At 43.1% G+C, this 18,822-nt stretch overlaps 1 protein-coding gene across 1 annotated transcript in view; it reads left to right on the top strand.

The window, feature by feature from the left end:
• Positions 1–18,822, top strand: part of LOC140128230 (venom factor-like) — a 41,954-nt gene that overhangs the window by 10,679 nt on the left and 12,453 nt on the right. Inside the window, exons 10-23 of the mRNA XM_072149782.1 lie at positions 103–218; positions 1,155–1,301; positions 1,911–2,114; positions 2,355–2,546; positions 3,299–3,460; positions 3,541–3,667; positions 4,236–4,310; positions 6,033–6,135; positions 7,708–7,793; positions 9,655–9,794; positions 9,998–10,204; positions 10,565–10,631; positions 12,509–12,595; positions 13,543–13,661. Of these exons, the coding sequence (XP_072005883.1) occupies positions 103–218; positions 1,155–1,301; positions 1,911–2,114; positions 2,355–2,546; positions 3,299–3,460; positions 3,541–3,667; positions 4,236–4,310; positions 6,033–6,135; positions 7,708–7,793; positions 9,655–9,794; positions 9,998–10,204; positions 10,565–10,631; positions 12,509–12,595; positions 13,543–13,661 (1,832 nt within the window). The remainder of the gene's footprint in view (positions 1–102; positions 219–1,154; positions 1,302–1,910; positions 2,115–2,354; positions 2,547–3,298; positions 3,461–3,540; positions 3,668–4,235; positions 4,311–6,032; positions 6,136–7,707; positions 7,794–9,654; positions 9,795–9,997; positions 10,205–10,564; positions 10,632–12,508; positions 12,596–13,542; positions 13,662–18,822) is intronic.

The following is an 18,822-nucleotide window of genomic DNA, read 5'->3' as shown; positions in this document are numbered from 1 at the left end:
ATATTTTAAGCATTAAAGTCATGGTTCATACCCTACTTCATGTGAGTTTTAAAAAGTCTTACGCTTACTGTTTAACTGCATTGACTTCATTTGTTTTTTTAGGCAGTGACATTGTGGAAAGTAAACTGGAGAACATTCCTATTGTAAAATCTTCATATAATGTTCTATTTACCAAAACCTCCAAATATTTCAAGCCTGGAATGCCCTTTGACCTCCTGGTATGTGACCTGTTTTATAAATGCTGTTTATTAAAGCACATGGTCCAGCCACGTGTGTGATGATCCACCACTTACCCCCTGTCCAAAACCTCCAAGCGCTGTCAATCAAGGGCTGTCATCTAAACCCAAAACTGGATTGGATGTTCCTTGTTTTATCTCTGGTCCTGCTGTTTTTGGCCCATGTTAGAAGTGGTGACATCCCATTTCTCTCTATCCAAACTATTAGGGACTGATATTAAAATTGGAACATTTGAATAAATTATGGATTTTTTTAAGTTATACAACTTCCGGCTTCTATAAGATTTTGTAAAGCTTGAAAATCATTCCAAATTGTGAATCCTGTTCTTTTTACGTAGGTTTAGAAAATATTTATTATTTTACAAGAGCACAAAAGGTTTCAGAAGAAAACACTGCATCAAAATCCTAGATTTTCTGTTTTCTTTTATGTTTCCACTAAAAAAATAGTTGTCAATATGCCGTATTGTATTAACCCCTTTATGAGGAGGCCTGAAAAGGCTTCAATGACCTAACATGTTTGAGAAATTTTCGTACAGATTGGACTAAAGGTGAAAATAGAGATTTTTTTTACAATTCTATTGTGAATTATTTAATGTGTATTTCTATATATTTATGCATATCCACACATGTGTTTTTTTTTACATTATTTGCCCATAATATACCCTGGGGGATTTTTTCAGATAAAAATGTTCTAAATAAAAATAGGAAAATTCTGTCAATGAAAAAACAATTAGGACAGTGGGAAATAAATGGATGAATACATCACTTTGTATATGGATTCCTGTGGAGTCCAGCGACTGCGTTATTGTCTATGTAGGTCATTTTTACTGTCGCCCTTCTGTGATTCTCTTTATATGTGATGTGTACCCTCCTCTCAAATTATAAGCAGTTTTTTACATTCTTCTCTTAATTCCAAAGGTTTATGTGACAAACCCTTATGGTTCTCCAGCATATGGGGTTCACGTGGTGGCCGAACCAGGAAAAGTGATGGGTATCACCGGAGCGGAGGGAACGGCCCGGCTGTCATTGAACACTGCTGCAGATATGGACACCTTTACAACAACTGTGAGTATCTATGCCAATAAATATAATGGCATTTAAAGGGTTTGTATATGGACTTCCAGGGTACAAGTCCTAAAATAATCACCGTTCTTAGGGCACAGTCCGGAATTGTGATTATTTACCCCTTTATGCCACCTCCACGCCAAGGGGCTGTAGAGGGACATATGCCTGGTGGTGGAGTGGGTCATTGCAGGGCGTTCCTGCCCTGAGCCCACGCACTAGCTATAGGTTGTGACCGTTTGGACCTGAACAGGTGAAGGTAAAAGCTCAATTTTATACCAGAGAGACAAAGAATTGTATTCTGCAAGAAATATCAGAAGGCCGGAGCTTCCTAACTGGTCCTTACAGAGCACCAACTGGAGCATCACGAGTAATAGTGCAGACACCGGCTTCTATTTTGACTCTACTGCTGATCTTTGGTTAGAGCATGTTACATGTTATTCCTACATTTCAAAGGTCCAGTAGTTTTATGTCTTATTCCAATGTCTAGAGGCTGAATGTTATTATTCCTCGAAACCAGCAAAACAAGCATTGATCTCTTTTTTTTTGTCAAAACATTCATCTTTTTCACCTTGTGTTTCTTTAAGGTCTTGTGATCTTTTGTGATTACAGGTGAGAACATCAGACCCTGCCCTTCCCTCTGCCCGGCAGGCGTCCACTTCAATGACGGCCAATGCTTACCAGTCAGATGGAAATTATATTTACATTGGTATCACCGCCTCGGAGGTCAAACCTGGAGACAACCTTCTTGTATATCTCAGCACTCGTCATACCAACATGACTGTCCAGAACCAGATACAACACTTCACCTACCTGGTAAGCCATTGTTATACAGCTAGAATTTGTCTTATACAGAGTGTTATCTATGGGTATTGAACTATTTCCACCAGGGAGAAAATTGTGGGTTCTGACATTAGAAAATGTAGTAATTTTTGAATTAGACTTGTAGAAGCCATTTTTTTCACCATGAATTATGTGACAACTTGGCTGTTGTTATAGAGTACATGCATAAATCATCAACTGGGATCTCCTACAGTATCTCCTTTTTCTATCTAGATCACAACCAAGGGCAGGATCGTGAAGGTGGGCAGACAACCTCGGCTGGCGGGTCAGTCTCTGGTCACCATGTCTCTCCCCATCACAGAAGATCTCATTCCATCCTTCCGTATCATTGCATATTACATTGTCAGTAATGAGATTGTCTCGGACTCTATAAGGGTGGACCTAACAGACTCCTGCATGAGAACGGTGAGCAATTATTATACTTATTATACTGGAAATAGAGAACACTCACATCATTCACTGTATTCAGTGGAAAATACCATTATCATGAAATAGGGCAGTCCACAATCCACACATCATTAATACTCCAATCCATTGAAAACTTTTAGAAATAACAAAGCATTAGACAATTTTTACATCCAGTTTATGTAGATAGATATTATAAATACTCAACCATCAGGAAATGAACACTGGAGACCACGTCGTGCATGCACCAAATATTTCTTCTGTGCGCTGTCTAGTTTCATGCTTTGCTGGTTTGTTTAAATTGGGTACTCTTATAGGGGGGGTTTTCAGGGCTTCTGCGTGTACCCATTGACGTAAAAGCCACTCGTGGTCATGGAGGGGCGTGAAGGGGGGTGTGGCTGGCTGAGGAGCAGACGGCTGGTGAGTGGGCCAGCACGGCCATTCCCGTCCCCATGCCGGAACACTAGCTGCACTTAATGTCTTTTCCTATGTGAAATGTCGCCGGCTGTGTTCATTTCTACGCAGTCCCTCCCCCCCCAATACATCAAGAGGCTGGTGTGGTTATCAAACTCCAGCTCATGGGTGCCGGCTTATGGTACATACCCCCCATAATCTACAAGAGGTAGAGACAAAAGCTGATAGTTAGTGGAAGTAACTATGGAGTTTTACAGTTTACTGTTTATCTTCAAATTGTCCATGGAATGTATTTTGCTAAATATTTACTAACCTACCCATGTTCTATCATGACACAGCTATTGGTGACGGGTAACACAGAAAGAGACAATGAAATCCAAAACCCTGGTTCTTCCATGAAGTTAAAGCTACAAGCAGATCACATGGCCAGTGTTAGTCTGGTAGCCGTAGAAAAAAGTGCCCATGTGATGAACAGCAAATTTAAGATCTCACAAATGAAGGTGAGGAGTTCAGAGAAAACTACCTTAACGAAGAACCATTCATGAAGACCAAACCTATCCATATCTACCTACCTCTCTAGGTGATGGACTCCGTGGGGATGTCAGACACTGGCTGTACACCTGGAGGTGGTGCCGATAGTATGGGGGTGTTTTATGATGCCGGACTGGCCCTACAATCAACTCTCCAATCAACTCCACAGAGATCAGGTGATAGACGTCTTCTGTTATTATAATTGAAAATTATGATGTTTTTGTCTGAAGAGATTGAATTTAGACTGTATTTATAGGCAAGTGTGTTACTAAACTCATCTAGGCTGTAAAATGGCAATTACATAAGATGTAATTCTGATAGAGAATAGATTGAGACACAAGAAAATGAAGCTCAAAGCATGGGATAGTAGAGAGAATATGCAGAAAGGATTGGTAGAAAGGAGTTGTAGCATGAGATAGCTCATAAAGGCAAAAGTGGTAAAATTTTATTTTAAAAAAACAGCGGGTTGAAGGGAGGAGCCTTTAGGATAAAAATGTTAATATTTAATACCATTAAATGTAATAGAATTCTACATTATTCTTTTTTGGTAATGACCCTCATTGTTCTCCTCACAATACTCTTGTAGTCTTCTATTTTGTATTTGCGTCCCCCGACCTTTACAATGGTGGCACCAAAATTTATCAGGGCCGTGGAAAACTTTTTACTTTCACTTTAACAGTCAGAAAAGTTGTGACAAATTCTATATCATGTATATTAATAATTCCTTTCATGCTGTTCCATCAGAACAAGAATGTGCAGTCCGTATTTCTAGGAGACGCCGCTCCCCTGCACAAGAGATTGACCCAAATATTACCAATGGTGAGACGAAGGGCGCTGGGAAATTTATTGTTGTTATTTTCACTTTTGTCTTAATTTGAATTTCAGATTTTTATTTGATCTTTAATAACAGAAATGATTGAGCTTCAAGTATAACAAAAGGTTTTTCAAATCCCATGGCCAGTTTTGCTGCTGATCATGGCCAATCCATGATGCTTTGGAAGCTGTACAGGGGACAGATTCAGAAGCCAAAAAACACTTCATACACTTTCAAATTCCATTTTGTTTGGCAAATTTCCCATTACTATATATACAGTGTGTAATTCACATACTTATTTATCCTGACTCCCCCCCACCACCACTCCATAACATGGATAACTTGTTTTATATATATCAAATTAGATTCTCCACTCATTTCCTACCCCCCAACCCTTCCACACACTACCCAACCATTTCCTCTTACCACTACTCCTCCATCCTTTATATTCCCATGTCAACATTAATTTCCTCTCTTTCCTCCCTCCCTGTACGGAATCCACCATTTAAGAATCAATTTCTGTGCGGAAAACAATGCCATATTAATGTTAACTCCCTAGTCCAATTCTAAATCAGGATACATCAATCAGCATTGTGCAGGCTCTGAAATACAACTTTTAAATAATCACTAAAACTTTCCCAATACCTAAATAATTTGGGGCATCTCGAGCGTATGCTGTGTAACTATACAGTACCGAAAAAAACCTGCTCATATTTGGCCTTACAAACAACCTATTTCTTTTTCCACAACGGCGTGAATTTTCTACTCCCACCAATAAGTCTCTGCATGCTGCTGCTAGCCGGCAGGAAGTGCCTGTGTCTGAGCTGGTCTTGTTATATGGGGAGGAGGGGCAGGAGGCAGAGAGCACTGCAGTGTGCAGACAAGAGAAGCTATTCATGAGAAGAATACGACCATAGTCAGAAGATTTACAGTCAGATCCGGGGGAAACAAAACACCAGGACTGATAGAGACAGGTGGACTTATATCTGGGAAATGCTGTATTTTTGTTAATAACAGTGAATTAGAGAATGTGTTATTTTGTTATCCTTTCTATGTTAAAGAATCTTGTCTTCATGGGAATACCCCTTTATTTGTGGGGAGGGGGCAGGATTTCAGCTGATGGAAGAATCTGTATAGTCCACAATACACATTTATTATTCTTATTCATTTTCTTTTCCATCGGGATCACAATATGAAGTCCTTGGTTCCCGAAGACACAGAAGTGAGTGGGATCTGGGAAATAGGTTGATTGTTGGTGGTTCTACTTTAGAGGTCCAGCTGATAAGATTGTGTCATTGATTATACTTTATAATACTGTCGTCTCATTATGAAGTTTCGTCTCCACTTATAGGAGGCGGCACCATCAATAGCAGGTGTTATCTGAACCAAACTGCACATAAACGATAGTAAGAAAATCCACTGCACCGGCAGCATCTAATAGTGTCCGATAGCACAATAACACTAGTAGTCATGGGCTGCCTATAGCGTAATACACTATATTACAATACAATAATACTGATACAATCTACTCTACTCCTTCATAAGACCAAAGGTCTTCATTAATTAAGACAAAAATAAAGATGGATCCGGGCTAATTGGTGGGACTGATCCCAAGCCTGTATCTACCTCTGACACAGAGTCCCTCTATATCTGTAGTGACTTCACGACACGACATCGAGCTCCATAATATCCAGCTCTGAACATGTCTCATATGTTTTTATCTGCAGGGGCCGATTATGACACATTTTTCTCAATTTTGTCAAGAACAGAGTTTGCTGAGTCCTGGATTTGGAGAAAAGAGAAGATGACAGAAAGGCCTAACAATAAAGGGTAATGCTCGCACTTCATGGGGGCTTAAATTATTATTATGGAATTAAAGTAAAGCGGCATCCCAGATATGTCCCACATCCGTGCCAGATCCATCCCAGATATATCATCATCACCATTTCTCAGAGACATAAGTCTTTATGCACAACTGGATTTAGACCTCATGCATATGACCATAAGACCAGGCGAAGCACATGGCCATGTGGAGAAGAGGGGGCCCGAGTACTCCTCACCCCTTCCCCCTCCATATGGAGCTGAGCGGCCGCAAATCAGTCCAAAGATAGAACCTGCCCAATGCTTTGCAGTGTGGTGAGACCCGGTGTGCCCACTGTAATGTGACAGGATGTAATAGACCACTATGGGGGTCATGTTCATTGGGCCTTAATCAGATGGCATTATTCTGGGATTGGTGCCCCAGAATAGTGATAAAATGGTTTTACTCTACCCCCAACTCCATGAAAGTGCCTGCGTTTGGTACTAAAGCAGAAGAATCATTTTGCCATTTATGCACACTATCCAAGAAGCAACAAGTGACCCAAACAAGGTAACATTAATATGACACGATGACAAAATGAACAATAAAGATGTATCAACCTAATCATAGCCAGATTAAGGTTGGTTGGGGCCCCCACTGAATGTAGCATGTCCTTCTTAGTCATGTGACCTTGGGAGTGTGATGTCACTGAAGGTCATGTGACCTTGGAAGTGTGATGTCACTATCCACTAGTCATGTGACCATGGGAGTGTGAGTATCGTTCCCATACACACCAGCAGCCCTTCCTTAGTTCAGCATGTGGTGTCAACACCACTGCGCATCTCTCCCAGTGACAGTCCGCTCTGTCACTATCTGTGATCAATGCGCCATGATGATGCCACAACACACACCTAAACTCAGACATTGCTGGGCCAAGGCTATGTGCCCCAGTAGCCCACCCTATAATCCAACCCTGAATCTAATCATAGACATCAGATCCTAAGGGAGCCCCATTGTCTATTACAGGGTCCATCAGATAAATGTTATTGTACCTATTGGTGATCTGATTAATAACGTCTGCTATGCTGCCTCTTATATCTTCAATTTTAAAGAGAACTAGTCATCAGGGAAATCCTTTTAACCTGTAGGCAGGTTCCAATAGCCTATAGCATGTTCATTTCAAAAATTCCTTTGTCAGAAATATGAGTAAATGATGTTTTTTAAGACCCTCTCACTTCCTGCCAGCAGCATTTGGTGAGTCACGGGTGGGAAGGACAGTTCAAATGGCACGAGTCGTCTCCTCCTCAATGCCTCCTCCCCACTCAAGATGCAGCGAAGAAGCTGAGGGAGGGAGAGCGATGAATGAGGAGGAGGGGGGAGGGATTGTCGGGAAGACTTCTTGTGCCGTCTGAACTGCCTCCCCCTGGGACTCAATGCACACTGCTGGCAGGGAGTCAAGTAATGTAATAATTGATTAAAAAGCACTTGATTTACTTAGAATGCTGACAGAGACTACTCTGCCACTCCACGGATGTAATCACAGGTTTATATATGATGGGTTTATATATTTTTTATCACTGATGAGGTTTTAATTTCTTTAGAATTTCAACCAAGCTGCTAAATGTCTTCTTGAAGGATTCTGTTACTACTTGGGAGGTCCAGGCTGTGAGCCTCTCTAAAAATAAAGGTAAAAATTAATATTTCTTTTATGAGAATATTTATACATAGCAATGCATTGGTCCTGGAGATCTGTGTAATCATACCTTTAAGTATGTTGTAAGCAGCAACAGGGCTTTTATTTGGGGAGATGCTCCATCCTAGAGAGGTACCGGATCTCTCCACTAAGCTGCTCCGCAGCTCCTTCCCTCTGATCTGAGTAAAACTTACCTTCTGTACTAACGATATCACTAACAGCTAAGGGGAGGAGGTGTGGAGCTGCTTAGCCTAGAGGTATAATGAGAGAGAAAAATAAGCAGTATTGGATTATAATATATGCGGTTTGGACAGTAACCCAGGGCTCAAACCTTCTAAAGGGTCCATGGTCACCCAAACCACCCACCAAATTTTAGACTTAGAAGGACCTTCACCCATGAAATGTTCCTGTGCTCAATGCACATGCTCTCAATACAAATGAAGGTCTTCAAAAGATCCTGAAACCACAGATTGAAAACAGCAGAAGGGATGCATCCATTCTCCAAGAATGACATGACACTCTTAATGCAGGACCCATGACACTCTTAATGCACCCCTAGGGTAGTTATATTAGCTACCAATCCAATAATAAAGACTAGAAAAATGTCTAAATAAAGTAACTTAAAAGAAAAATACATACAGGACAACAGTATGTAAATATTATTAATGGAATTGGTTATGTTGCCAACCATAAATATCTGGTATAGGTTGATAAAAACTCCTTACTTGGACTACTAATGAACAATTCTAAATGAGAAGTACAATGGGGGAAAATAAGAAATAATTTGCCTTCCATAGTAGAACATCCAAAAGAGGCTGCCAAGTCAATAGCAAGTAAAGAGGCTGCCAACTCAATAGCAAGTAAAGAGGCTACCAAGTTAATAGCAAGTAAAGAAGCTGCAGAGTCAATAGCAAGAAAAGAGGCTGCAGAGTCAATAGCAAGTAAAGAAGCTGCAGAGTCAATAGCAAGTAAAGAAGCTGCAGAGTCAATAGCAAGAAAAGAGGCTGCAGAGTCAATAGCAAGTAAAGAAGCTGCCAAGTCAATAACAAGTAAAGAGGCTGCCAAGTCAATAGCAAGTAAAGAGGCTGTTGAGTCAATAGCAAGTAGAGAGGCTGCCAAGTCAATAGCAAATAAAGAAGCTGCCACATCATTAGCAAGTAAAGAGGCTGCCGAGTCAATAGCAAGTAGAGAGGCTGCCAAGTCAATAGCAAACAAAGAAGCTGCCACATCATTAGCAAGTAGAGAGGCTGCCGAGTCAATAGCAAGAAAAGAGGCAACCGAGTCAATAACAAGTAAAGAGGTTACCACATCAATAGCAAGTAAAGAGGCTACCACCTCAAAAGTAAAGCCTACATTGAGCCGCTGAAATAAAGGCAATTAAGTTGAAAAACCCAAAGTTCCTCATCTTGAAGGACGGCTCGTTCCTGTGGAAATCTGGCATATGCTGCAAAATTTGAAACGTTTCACATGACAACATGCATGGGGTGTATGTCTTGACAATGGGGTCTCCTTTTTGGATATTAATGATACTGAAATATTGGGAAATTCGCCATCAGAGCAGTTTTGCCGACATATATTTACTGACATCCAGATGGCTCGGTAGATCATTTTGTTGGACAAGCAATTAGTAAACTGTTGTAGCTCATCCTAGAGAGCACAGGACCAGGTACCTGATCTCCCCAAGTAGCTTCTGCAGATTTTCAGCCTTAGATTAGAGGTTAATTTCATGCTACAGCTAATAACATCCACGAGCTATGATGGAGGAGCTTTCCAGGTCTCCTACCCTACACTGTCGGCAGATCTGCTATAGACTGTCAGGTAAAAATTCCATATAACGTCATGTATACATTCTCAGGTATTTGTGTATCCAAGCCTTATGAAATCCGGGTATCAAGAAATTTCTTTATTGACCTGGAGTTTCCAAAATCTGCGGTGAGAAATGAGCAGGTGGAAATTCGAGCCGTAATCTACAACTATGGATATGAGGAAATCAGGGTAAGGAACAACGTCTGGGGTTTCATGACTTTCACCAGTCAGTGTTACCTGTTATATTGTCAGGACCTTCTATAGAATATTCTGCATAAATACATCACACAGGTCCTTCATATTCCTTACATTCTCCATAGCTGCATGTATTCAGTCTTGTATATGGGCAGGATTTCCCACGTTCCTCTTAACCTTTAATGTCTTTATTTTAGGTAAAAGTGGAACTAACTCACAATCCAGAATTTTGTAGTTTGTCTACAGCAAATTCTAAATTCCATCAGTTTGTAGCAATTAAACCTCAGTCTTCTGTAACCGTTCCCTTTATCCTAATGCCGTTGAGCCTGGGTCATCTTGGCGTGGAGGTGATGGCTACTGGAGACTCTGTTTCAGATGGAGTCAGAAAGATGCTGAAGGTTGTGGTAAGCGAGACATTTTATATGGTATTTCTATTCCGACTTTCACATATAATAAACTTCTTCAAATCTGTTGTATCTAGTCCTTATGGTGTGATATCGTTGCCATCACCTCCTTTCCTACTAGTGTTACAATTGCAAACATGTAACGATGCAGATAATTATCTCTCAGCCCTCTTTTCATTCTTTGCTTTTCCCATCTTTCTTGTAATGGGATTGCTATAAATAATCATTATGGCAATACCAGGTTCTGCTTCTTTACCTCCAGTAGATCATTATGCCCGGTCAATTAGCCCAGATATGTTTCTTGTTGCATAGTTTGTCTCCTCGCACACATTTTATTTCCCTCTTTACATTGTCTTTCAGCCAGAAGGTGTTCAGATTACTAAAACCATCAAATCTGTGACATTGGATCCACAGGTCGCAGGAAAAGGTGAGATATTCTTCTTAGAAATGATTCTTCTACAATTATCAGTGGGTTAGCAATAGAAGAGGAGTCAAAGGACATGGAGTAACAGATAATGATAGGATCAGACTACGTACAGAGAGTATTTGTTGTCTGTTACCATGGAGATTCATAGGTCTGTTCCAGAGCTGTGCTCATGAGATAGATTTTAAAGAAAGACAATTTGCAAAATTTCTTATTAAGTTACTTCAGGTCCAGTTTAATATCTGTGTTGGTGTATACGTCCCTGGTTCTGTAAAAGGTATAGATGTAATTAGGGATTATAACATAGTCCTAGTAGACCATATTGTCATTCATTGATTAGTCCTGTTCTTTTGGTGTTGATCATAAGAGAGATTAAAAATGTCTGTTTTGTGCTTATTTTCTTTCAATCCATGTAAGAATCCATGTGACATGTGAACATTTGGTGTCTATATAAAAAATGAAAAGTCACATATATGTCTATAGCATAATAATAATAAAAATATAGTATTGATAGAGGGTAATAACCACAGGATAGCCGTAACATTTGTGTGTCATCCTCTATCCATAAAGTACAGCTGAGGATGTGCTGATAAGTTTCATTTTGTTGAATTCTGTCCAATGGTTTCCCAGTTACCTAGCAGCCTTATCTCATTCCCACCACAGCCATTTGTCTCCTGTGAATTCTTCTCTGGTCACCTAACAGTTAATCCACTGTGACAAATTTTCTCTCCACTCTCATTTCTGCCATGTCAGAGAACTGATCCAATCATCTTCTCAGATGCTCTGACATCTCATAAAAAGTCTCATTATGGACTACTTTTGATTGCTTGCTATCGTCTTGTACTAACTAGCTAACATGATACTCCTTGTATCTTTGACCCTTTGACTCTCTGACCATCCATTTACCTAATGATTTTGTACTGCGATGTCATCTCTGACCCGTATTTTTCAATTATCCTTCTTTGTATTTTCTTGTGTTTGTCTCTTTGTTTACACTTTCATGCAGGAAGGGAACGTCGTCCTGTTGTCTCCTACTGCTTAGGGTAGGTAGGGCAATTTGGCATGGAAAGCTGGGAAGGGGTTTAGTCTCAGGGTCCACTGTTTCTGTGTGTTTCACCACACTGTCTGTTTCCTGCATAACAATAAGCAATTGATAGATGACGGTGGTGGTGCGACTCCTGGCATCCAAACCTTATAGATGAATTACACTATGGATTGATCTGGAAGCAGGCTCCATTTATATTGTAGCAGGTGCTACTTACTTCATAGGTTGTGGTGCCAGCAGTGAGCTGGGATGGCCACCACCCAACTTGCCCACATGTAGTGTGAACGGCTCATTATGGAGGTTAGGGTTAGCTTTAGGGTTAGGTTAGGTTGACCTAAACCCTAACTCAAATACTTTCCATAACACCTAATGAAAGAATTTGTAGAAAAAGAACTAAATGAGATAGTTGTATAAAACATCAGCGTTTCAGAGGACTAGTAGGAGTTACATACAATTTCCAGGACCACAACATTCATTCATCCGAAGAGAATCAGAAAAATTTGGTGTCGGGAAATAAGTAGAGTCTAGGAATCAACAAATATATTGGCTCATCCCTGATCCTAAGGATAGTTCATTAATAGCTAAAGCCTGGAAAACCCCTTTAACTATAAAAATAGGAAGTTATCATGTGAGGATGTGTTCAATAAGTGCGGACTGTGTAGGAACACTGCACCCCCATCCCCGATACTGCAAAGTTAGTGTGTAATAAAGAAAGGAACCAGTTACTATAATGTTAGGAGAGGCGGCATCTAGCATAGTGATGATTTTAGGACATGATATATGAGGATGACCTGTGTCTACACACAACTAGTGAAATTCCATTTACCTCCAATAGATGGAGTTCAGGAGGTGACGGTACCGGCCGTGGATGAGAAAAACCTTGTACATGGGACAAATGTGGAAACAATTGTGAAAATTCAAGGTAAATCATGAGCCCCATAGTTTTTATTGTTGCAGTGTGCCAAACCCACAGACACAAAAAGTAACATCTATTAGTGCATCAAATTCTCTGTCAATTCTGTCCATCTCTGTCCATCTTGGGGGTGTCATATATTGTTCCCCATTTTTGCCACTTCCAGGGATGTCACATGCATAGTGTATGGACGGGTACATTCCCTGTAGTGTAGAGAAGCTGGGAGAGGTGGAGGAGGGCAGAGGAATCAGTCACCCCCCCCCCCCCCCGTCCCCATGAAATTGCTACAGGCATAAGGCTGGGCTGAGATATGTCCGCTCCGTACTGTACACATCATGTGGTAGGGTGGGGGAAAGGGAAGAAGGAACCAGAGAAACTACAAGGCAGTAATCAGAGAGAGATATTGGGGCAAATTTACTTACCCGGTCCATTCGCGATCCAGCGGCGGGTTCTCCAGCACTGATTCGGGTCTTCCGGCGATTCACTAAGGTAGTGCGCCCGATGTCCACCAGGTGCCGCTGCTGCGCTGAAGTCCGTCAGAGTTCAATGGAGTTCACCAAGCTATTCCTGGGTGCAGGTAAGTGCGCTTTTTTAAATACGGTGGTTTTTCCAAATCCGTCGGGTTTTCCGATGGCCACGCCCCCCAATTTCCATCGCATGCATGTCGGCGCCAATGTGCCACAATATGATTGCGTGTGCCAAAAACCTGGGGCAATTCGGCGCAAAATGGTAATATTCGGGAAACCCAACGGAAAAACACGATTCCGGCCCTTAGTAAATGACCCCCATTAGATTTATTGACAACTTAATAAATTAGGCAGCTTATGTTTCTTTCAGCTGGGAGGAAGTCACGCACTAAACAGGAAGTCAAATCATTATTCAGATGTTATTGTGATGATGTATTGTTCTCGACATTCTGTTTACATATTTTTTGATGATATCACTTTTATCTTCAGCTTTGGCTCCGTATCAGAGGGACATAAACCTGAATGTGTCCATAAGTCTCCCGGGCAGACTTTCTCCAGTACTGTATCAAATCACTTCAGGAAATTGTATGGTAGCACGTAGGGTTGTGGTGAGTATGGCCATGTACATGATATTATTATATAACGTGATAGTGGCATAGATGAGGATTATATTATTATATTTGTAACACCCCTTCACGCCTACCTCTGCAGGAAGGGTGTCTGGTGACTTCAAACTCAATATGGCGCAGTGCCTCCACCCGAATCTTGCTTGAAGCTCTGTAGGTCAGCAGGAGGGTTTTCCTCTTCTGCCAGGGGTTGACTCGGGAAACCCCTGCCTACGCTTAACACACACTCACAATAGGTAAGGGTCAAACAACTTGGCAGGTTTATTGTGAGGGAAGGAATTAGGGATGAGCCAAGTGCAATGAATGCAAACAGGGAAAAGCATAAACAAGGATAAAGTATTTACAGATGAAGATTTTCTACTAAAATGTACTGCTAGTGGCAATAAAGGGTCACTGCACTCCCCAGGCCTGGGAGGGATAATGGTACAGGGGGGTCCCTTTAACTAATGAGCTCTGTGAGCAATAATGGGATAAATCAGAACACAACACAAATGACACGTGTCACTATCACACACTCTGCAGGTGACAACACACTCTCTCTACCTGCACAGATTATACTCTTATGCTGCAGCTATGCATATTACACAGTCCACTCGTTGGGGCCCTGATGCCGCAGACGTTGGCGCGCTTTCTGTAAAGTTGGTGCACTTAATACTCTAAGTTCTCCTGGATGGTAATGGAGGGGCAGGCAGGAACCTCCTGTGTGGTGGATGTGGAGACCTCCTGGGGATCAGGCTGTGGTGCAGAGGTGGAGCTTCTCCAGCAGGTCCTCTGCTCCTCTGGGGCTGTGGTGCAGAGGTGGAGCTTCTCCTGCAGGTCCTCTTCTCCTCTGGGGCTGTGGTGCAGAGGTGGAGCTTCTCCAGCAGGTCCTCTTCTCCTCTGGGGCTGTGGTGCAGAGGTGGAGCTTCTCCAGCAGGTCCTCTGCTCCTCTGGGGCTGTGGTGCAGAGGTGGAGCTTCTCCAGCAGGTCCTCTTCTCCTCTGGGGCTGTGGTGCAGAGGTGGAGCTCCTCCAGCAGGTCCTCTTCTCCTCTGGGGCTGAGCTGCTGGACTGTCTCTAGTCCTCTGCTGTGTCACTCTCCGTGCAGGACTCTCTACACTCTGCCATGTGCTGTCAGTCCTCTCTGCTGCACACGAGGTCTCTCTCCCTTCTCCTTCCCACAATCCCTTGTTTCTCCCATCAGCCCTTTTCTCCAGCAACTCCTCCTATCAGTGGCACAGAGCAGCAGTGATTGCTGGGAGATGTAGTCCAGTCAGCTCCTGAGGAGTAGGTGCTGCTAGCTGCTGGTCTTAACCCCTGCTGCCCAGAAATTACATTGTCCTGTTCACATGTTGTTCTCTTAGCAGGGGTTACACTCTCCCTCTGGTGAGTCACATTGGAAGGCCCAGCATGATAAGATGACTAGCCACCTAAAAAACCAATTGGTGTGAAAGCATCCTGACTAACACCACTACCAAATACACACAAATCATTTGGCCACAAAGACACAGAGGGAAAGTATGGCCACTGACTAGTAAATTGGGGTCGTACAACTCTAGGGACCTCAGTAAATTGACCTATTCTATCATAGGTCAGCATCATGGGTGGTCTAGTGTTCCTTGTGGGATGAGTCTGTACTGCAGGAGTTCCCTCCTCAACCTCCAGCTCTTGACATATTGACTCAGGTTCTGTGATGGATACTTCTTCGCCTGGTGACTTTATTCCTTCTGAATTCTCCCCCGACTGTGGACAAAGGAGGATAGCCTCTGGGCTGGGTTCATCTTGGTTGTCCACAGGAAGACACTGCTCTGGACTGTTATAAATGATAGGATATGGATCTCCTTCACATCTATAGTCTAGCCCGCACTCATCACTGGAGTCACTATCACTGCTTTCAGGGGTGACTACCAGATCGACTATTCTTCTATGACATGGACTCCTTCTAGGACGCTGTGTGACTGATGAGGCCCCATCTTCTTGTGACTGTTGCAATCTGATGCTCTGTCCCACAGGCAACAGATGTTGACGATGATAGGTCTTTATTATTCCACTTCCATCCTCAGGTTTAACTCTGTAAGATGGAACACCAGGCAGCTTCTCAACTACCACATGTTTTCCCAGAAGACCCAGCTGTTGGATGAGAACTCTATCTCCAGGTTGCAGAATGTGTTTTCGTACCCTGCGGTCATAGCGGATCTTGTTTCGTGTCCCTGCTCGACCAGAAGCTTGATCAGCCAATCCGTAAGCCCTTTTCAATTCTTCCTTTAACTGGGACACATATTTCATATAAGTCTTCCCAGATGAATGGTCGGGTGACACTCCAAAGCTGATATCCGCTGGTAGCCTAGCTTCTCTCCCAAACATGAGGAAGTAAGGGGAGTACCCCGTCCACTCATTCTTTGTACAATTGTAAGCATGAACCTACTGACTTATATGCCAGCTCCAGCGTCCCTTTTGCCTGGTGTCCAAATTACCCAACATATTGAGAAGGGTGCGGTTGAACCTCTCCGGTTGAGGATCCCCTTGTGGGTGGAAAGGGGTGGTTCTAGACTTCTTGATCCCACATATCTCACAAAGCTCCTTGATCAATCGACTCTCAAAATCTCTTCCTTGGTCAGTTTGGATGCGAGCTGGCAATCCGTAGTGTACAAAGAATTTTTCCCACAATGTTTTTGCGACAGTGACTGCCCGCTGGCCTTTAGTGCAGTAGGCCTGTGCATAGCGGGTGAAATAATCAGTGACTACTAGGACGTTGCAGATGTTGCCCTCATCTGGCTCAATGGAGAGGAAATCAATACACACTAAATCCATCGGACCATCGCTGGTGATGTTCAACAAAGGCGCTGATCGAGTTGGCAAAGTTTTCCTCAGGACACACAGAGCACATGACTTGCAATAACCCTCGATGTCCGCTGCCATTCTCGGCCAGTAAAATCTGTCTGCAACAAGACGAGTTGTCTTCTCAATTCCACGGTGTCCATGGTCATCATGTAAAGCTTTCATGACCATATTCCGAAACTGAGTGGGTAGAACCAGCTGTCTTTGGACCTCTCCATTTTGACGTTTAACCTCCCGGTAGAGCAGGCCAGCTTTCACAACTAGATGTTCCAACTGACGAGCTAGTAAAATGGACTCCTCGGTCTTCAGCGCATTTCTTTCAGGCCTCCTTGCTCTTTTCACAGAGCATCGAACCACTGCCACAGAAGGATCTTCTTGTTGGGCCTTTTCCATTTGGTTTCGGGTCAGTTGAGGCAAGGAGTCTGTGTTCACCCTAGTCAACTTGCAAAACAAAGGTGGCAGAGCTTTCTCAGACACTCCTAGGAATTTTGCACATCCCTTTAGAGGAATAGTGGCAGCTTGATGCTTGTGACATAGAGCTTTCACTTCTGGAGCAGGTAATTCGATCCAAGCTTCTTCCTCTTCATTCAGCGACTGCCTGGGCAGGCGGGAAAGGGCGTCAGCATCAATGTTTGTGGTTCCTCGCCTATACTTTAAGCTGAATTCATATACAGCTAATGCTGCAAGCCATCTGTGCCCAGTCGCATCAAGCTTAGCTGTGGTCCTCACGTAAGTCAGTGGATTGATGTTGGTGTGAACTTCAAACCGTACTCCATACAGATAATCATGGAGCTTGTCCACCACTGCCCATTTCAATGCCAGGAACTCTAGCTTGTGAGACGGGTAATTGCGCTCACTGGGGGTTAATCCTTGAATGATATAGTAGACAGGCCGCAGAATTCCCCCATGCTCCTGGTACAGAACTGCTCCGAAGCCTTCAAAGGATGCATCCACATGCAGCACATACTTCTTGTTAGGGTCTGCATAGGCTAACACCGGAGCCTGGGTTAGGCAGGACTTCAGCTTCTCAAAAGCATCATCATACGCAGCTGTCCATCTCTCTCCAAATGGTTCATTAACCTTGAAAAAGGTCTTCTCTTTCGCCCTCATGGTATGCAAGTTCTTTCTGGGAGGTGGATATCCCTGGGTGAGAGCAGTTAGAGACTTGGCAATCTATGAGTACTGTGGTACAAATCTTCTGTAGTACCCACAAAATCCTAAAAAGGACCTAAGCTCCCCCAACTTGGTGGGTTTGGGCCAGTTGACAACAGCTTCCACTTTAGCTGGATCAGTAGAGATCCCCTCCCGGCTGACAATGTGTCCCACATACTTCACGGCCTTTTGGCAGAACCGACATTTTTCAAGGGACAACTTCAGCCCAGCTTTCTTCAATCTGTCCAACACCTTGAATAGCCTCTGGTTGTGTTCTTCTAGGGTTTGTCCAAACACGATCAGATCATCCAGGTAGACCAATACCTCCCGAAAATTCATGTCTCCCATCACCTGATCCATGCCCCTTTGGAACGTTGCATGTGCACCAGTAACTCCTTGAGGCATTCTTTGGAACTGGAAGAATCCAATGGGACAAATGAAAGCCGTCTTCTCTTGATCCTCCTTATTCATGGGTATTTGGTAATAGCCACTTCGGAGATCCAGCACGTAAAACCACTGGCTGCCCTGCAAGCAATCTAGAGCTTCGTCAATCCTGGGGACTGCATACTGATCAGGGACCGTGCGCCGATTCAGAGTACGGTAGTCCACACACATCCGAATATCCCCATTTTTCTTGCGGGCAATAACAATGGGAGAAGCATATGGGCTATTGGACTCTATGATGACTCCTGCATCTAGTAGGCCTCGTAAGTGCTGCCTGACGTCTTCAATGTCTGCAGGAGCTAGCCGTCGAGACCTCTCTCGGAAAGGCCTCTCATCAAGTCAGCCTAATGCGATGCTCCACTCCCTGCGCCAGGCCCAGATCCCAGTCACCTAGGGAGAATGCTTCTCTACGTTCCATCATGCCTTTTATTAGTGACCTGTTCCAGTTCTACTATGTTCTACAATGTTGTACTATGCACAAAACTGTACACAGTGGAGGTCATTTACTAAGGGCCCGAATCGCTATTTTTCGTCGGGTTTCCCGAATATTACTGATTTGCGCCATTTTTCCCTGAATTGCCCCGGGTTTTTGGCGCACGCGATCGGATTGTGGCACATCGGCGCCGGCATGCATGCGATGGAAATCGGGAGGAAAACCCGACGGATTCGGAAAAACCGGGAATTTTTTAAAAAAATGTGTCGCTTGACATGAGCGTACCTGCACCCAGGATA

This window comes from Engystomops pustulosus, chromosome 4 (genome assembly GCF_040894005.1).
Source record: "Engystomops pustulosus chromosome 4, aEngPut4.maternal, whole genome shotgun sequence".
In the NCBI taxonomy this organism is placed as follows: domain Eukaryota; kingdom Metazoa; phylum Chordata; class Amphibia; order Anura; family Leptodactylidae; genus Engystomops; species Engystomops pustulosus.
The sequence above is the reverse complement of the archived record's forward strand: the minus strand, read 5'-3'. Positions and strand labels throughout refer to the sequence as shown.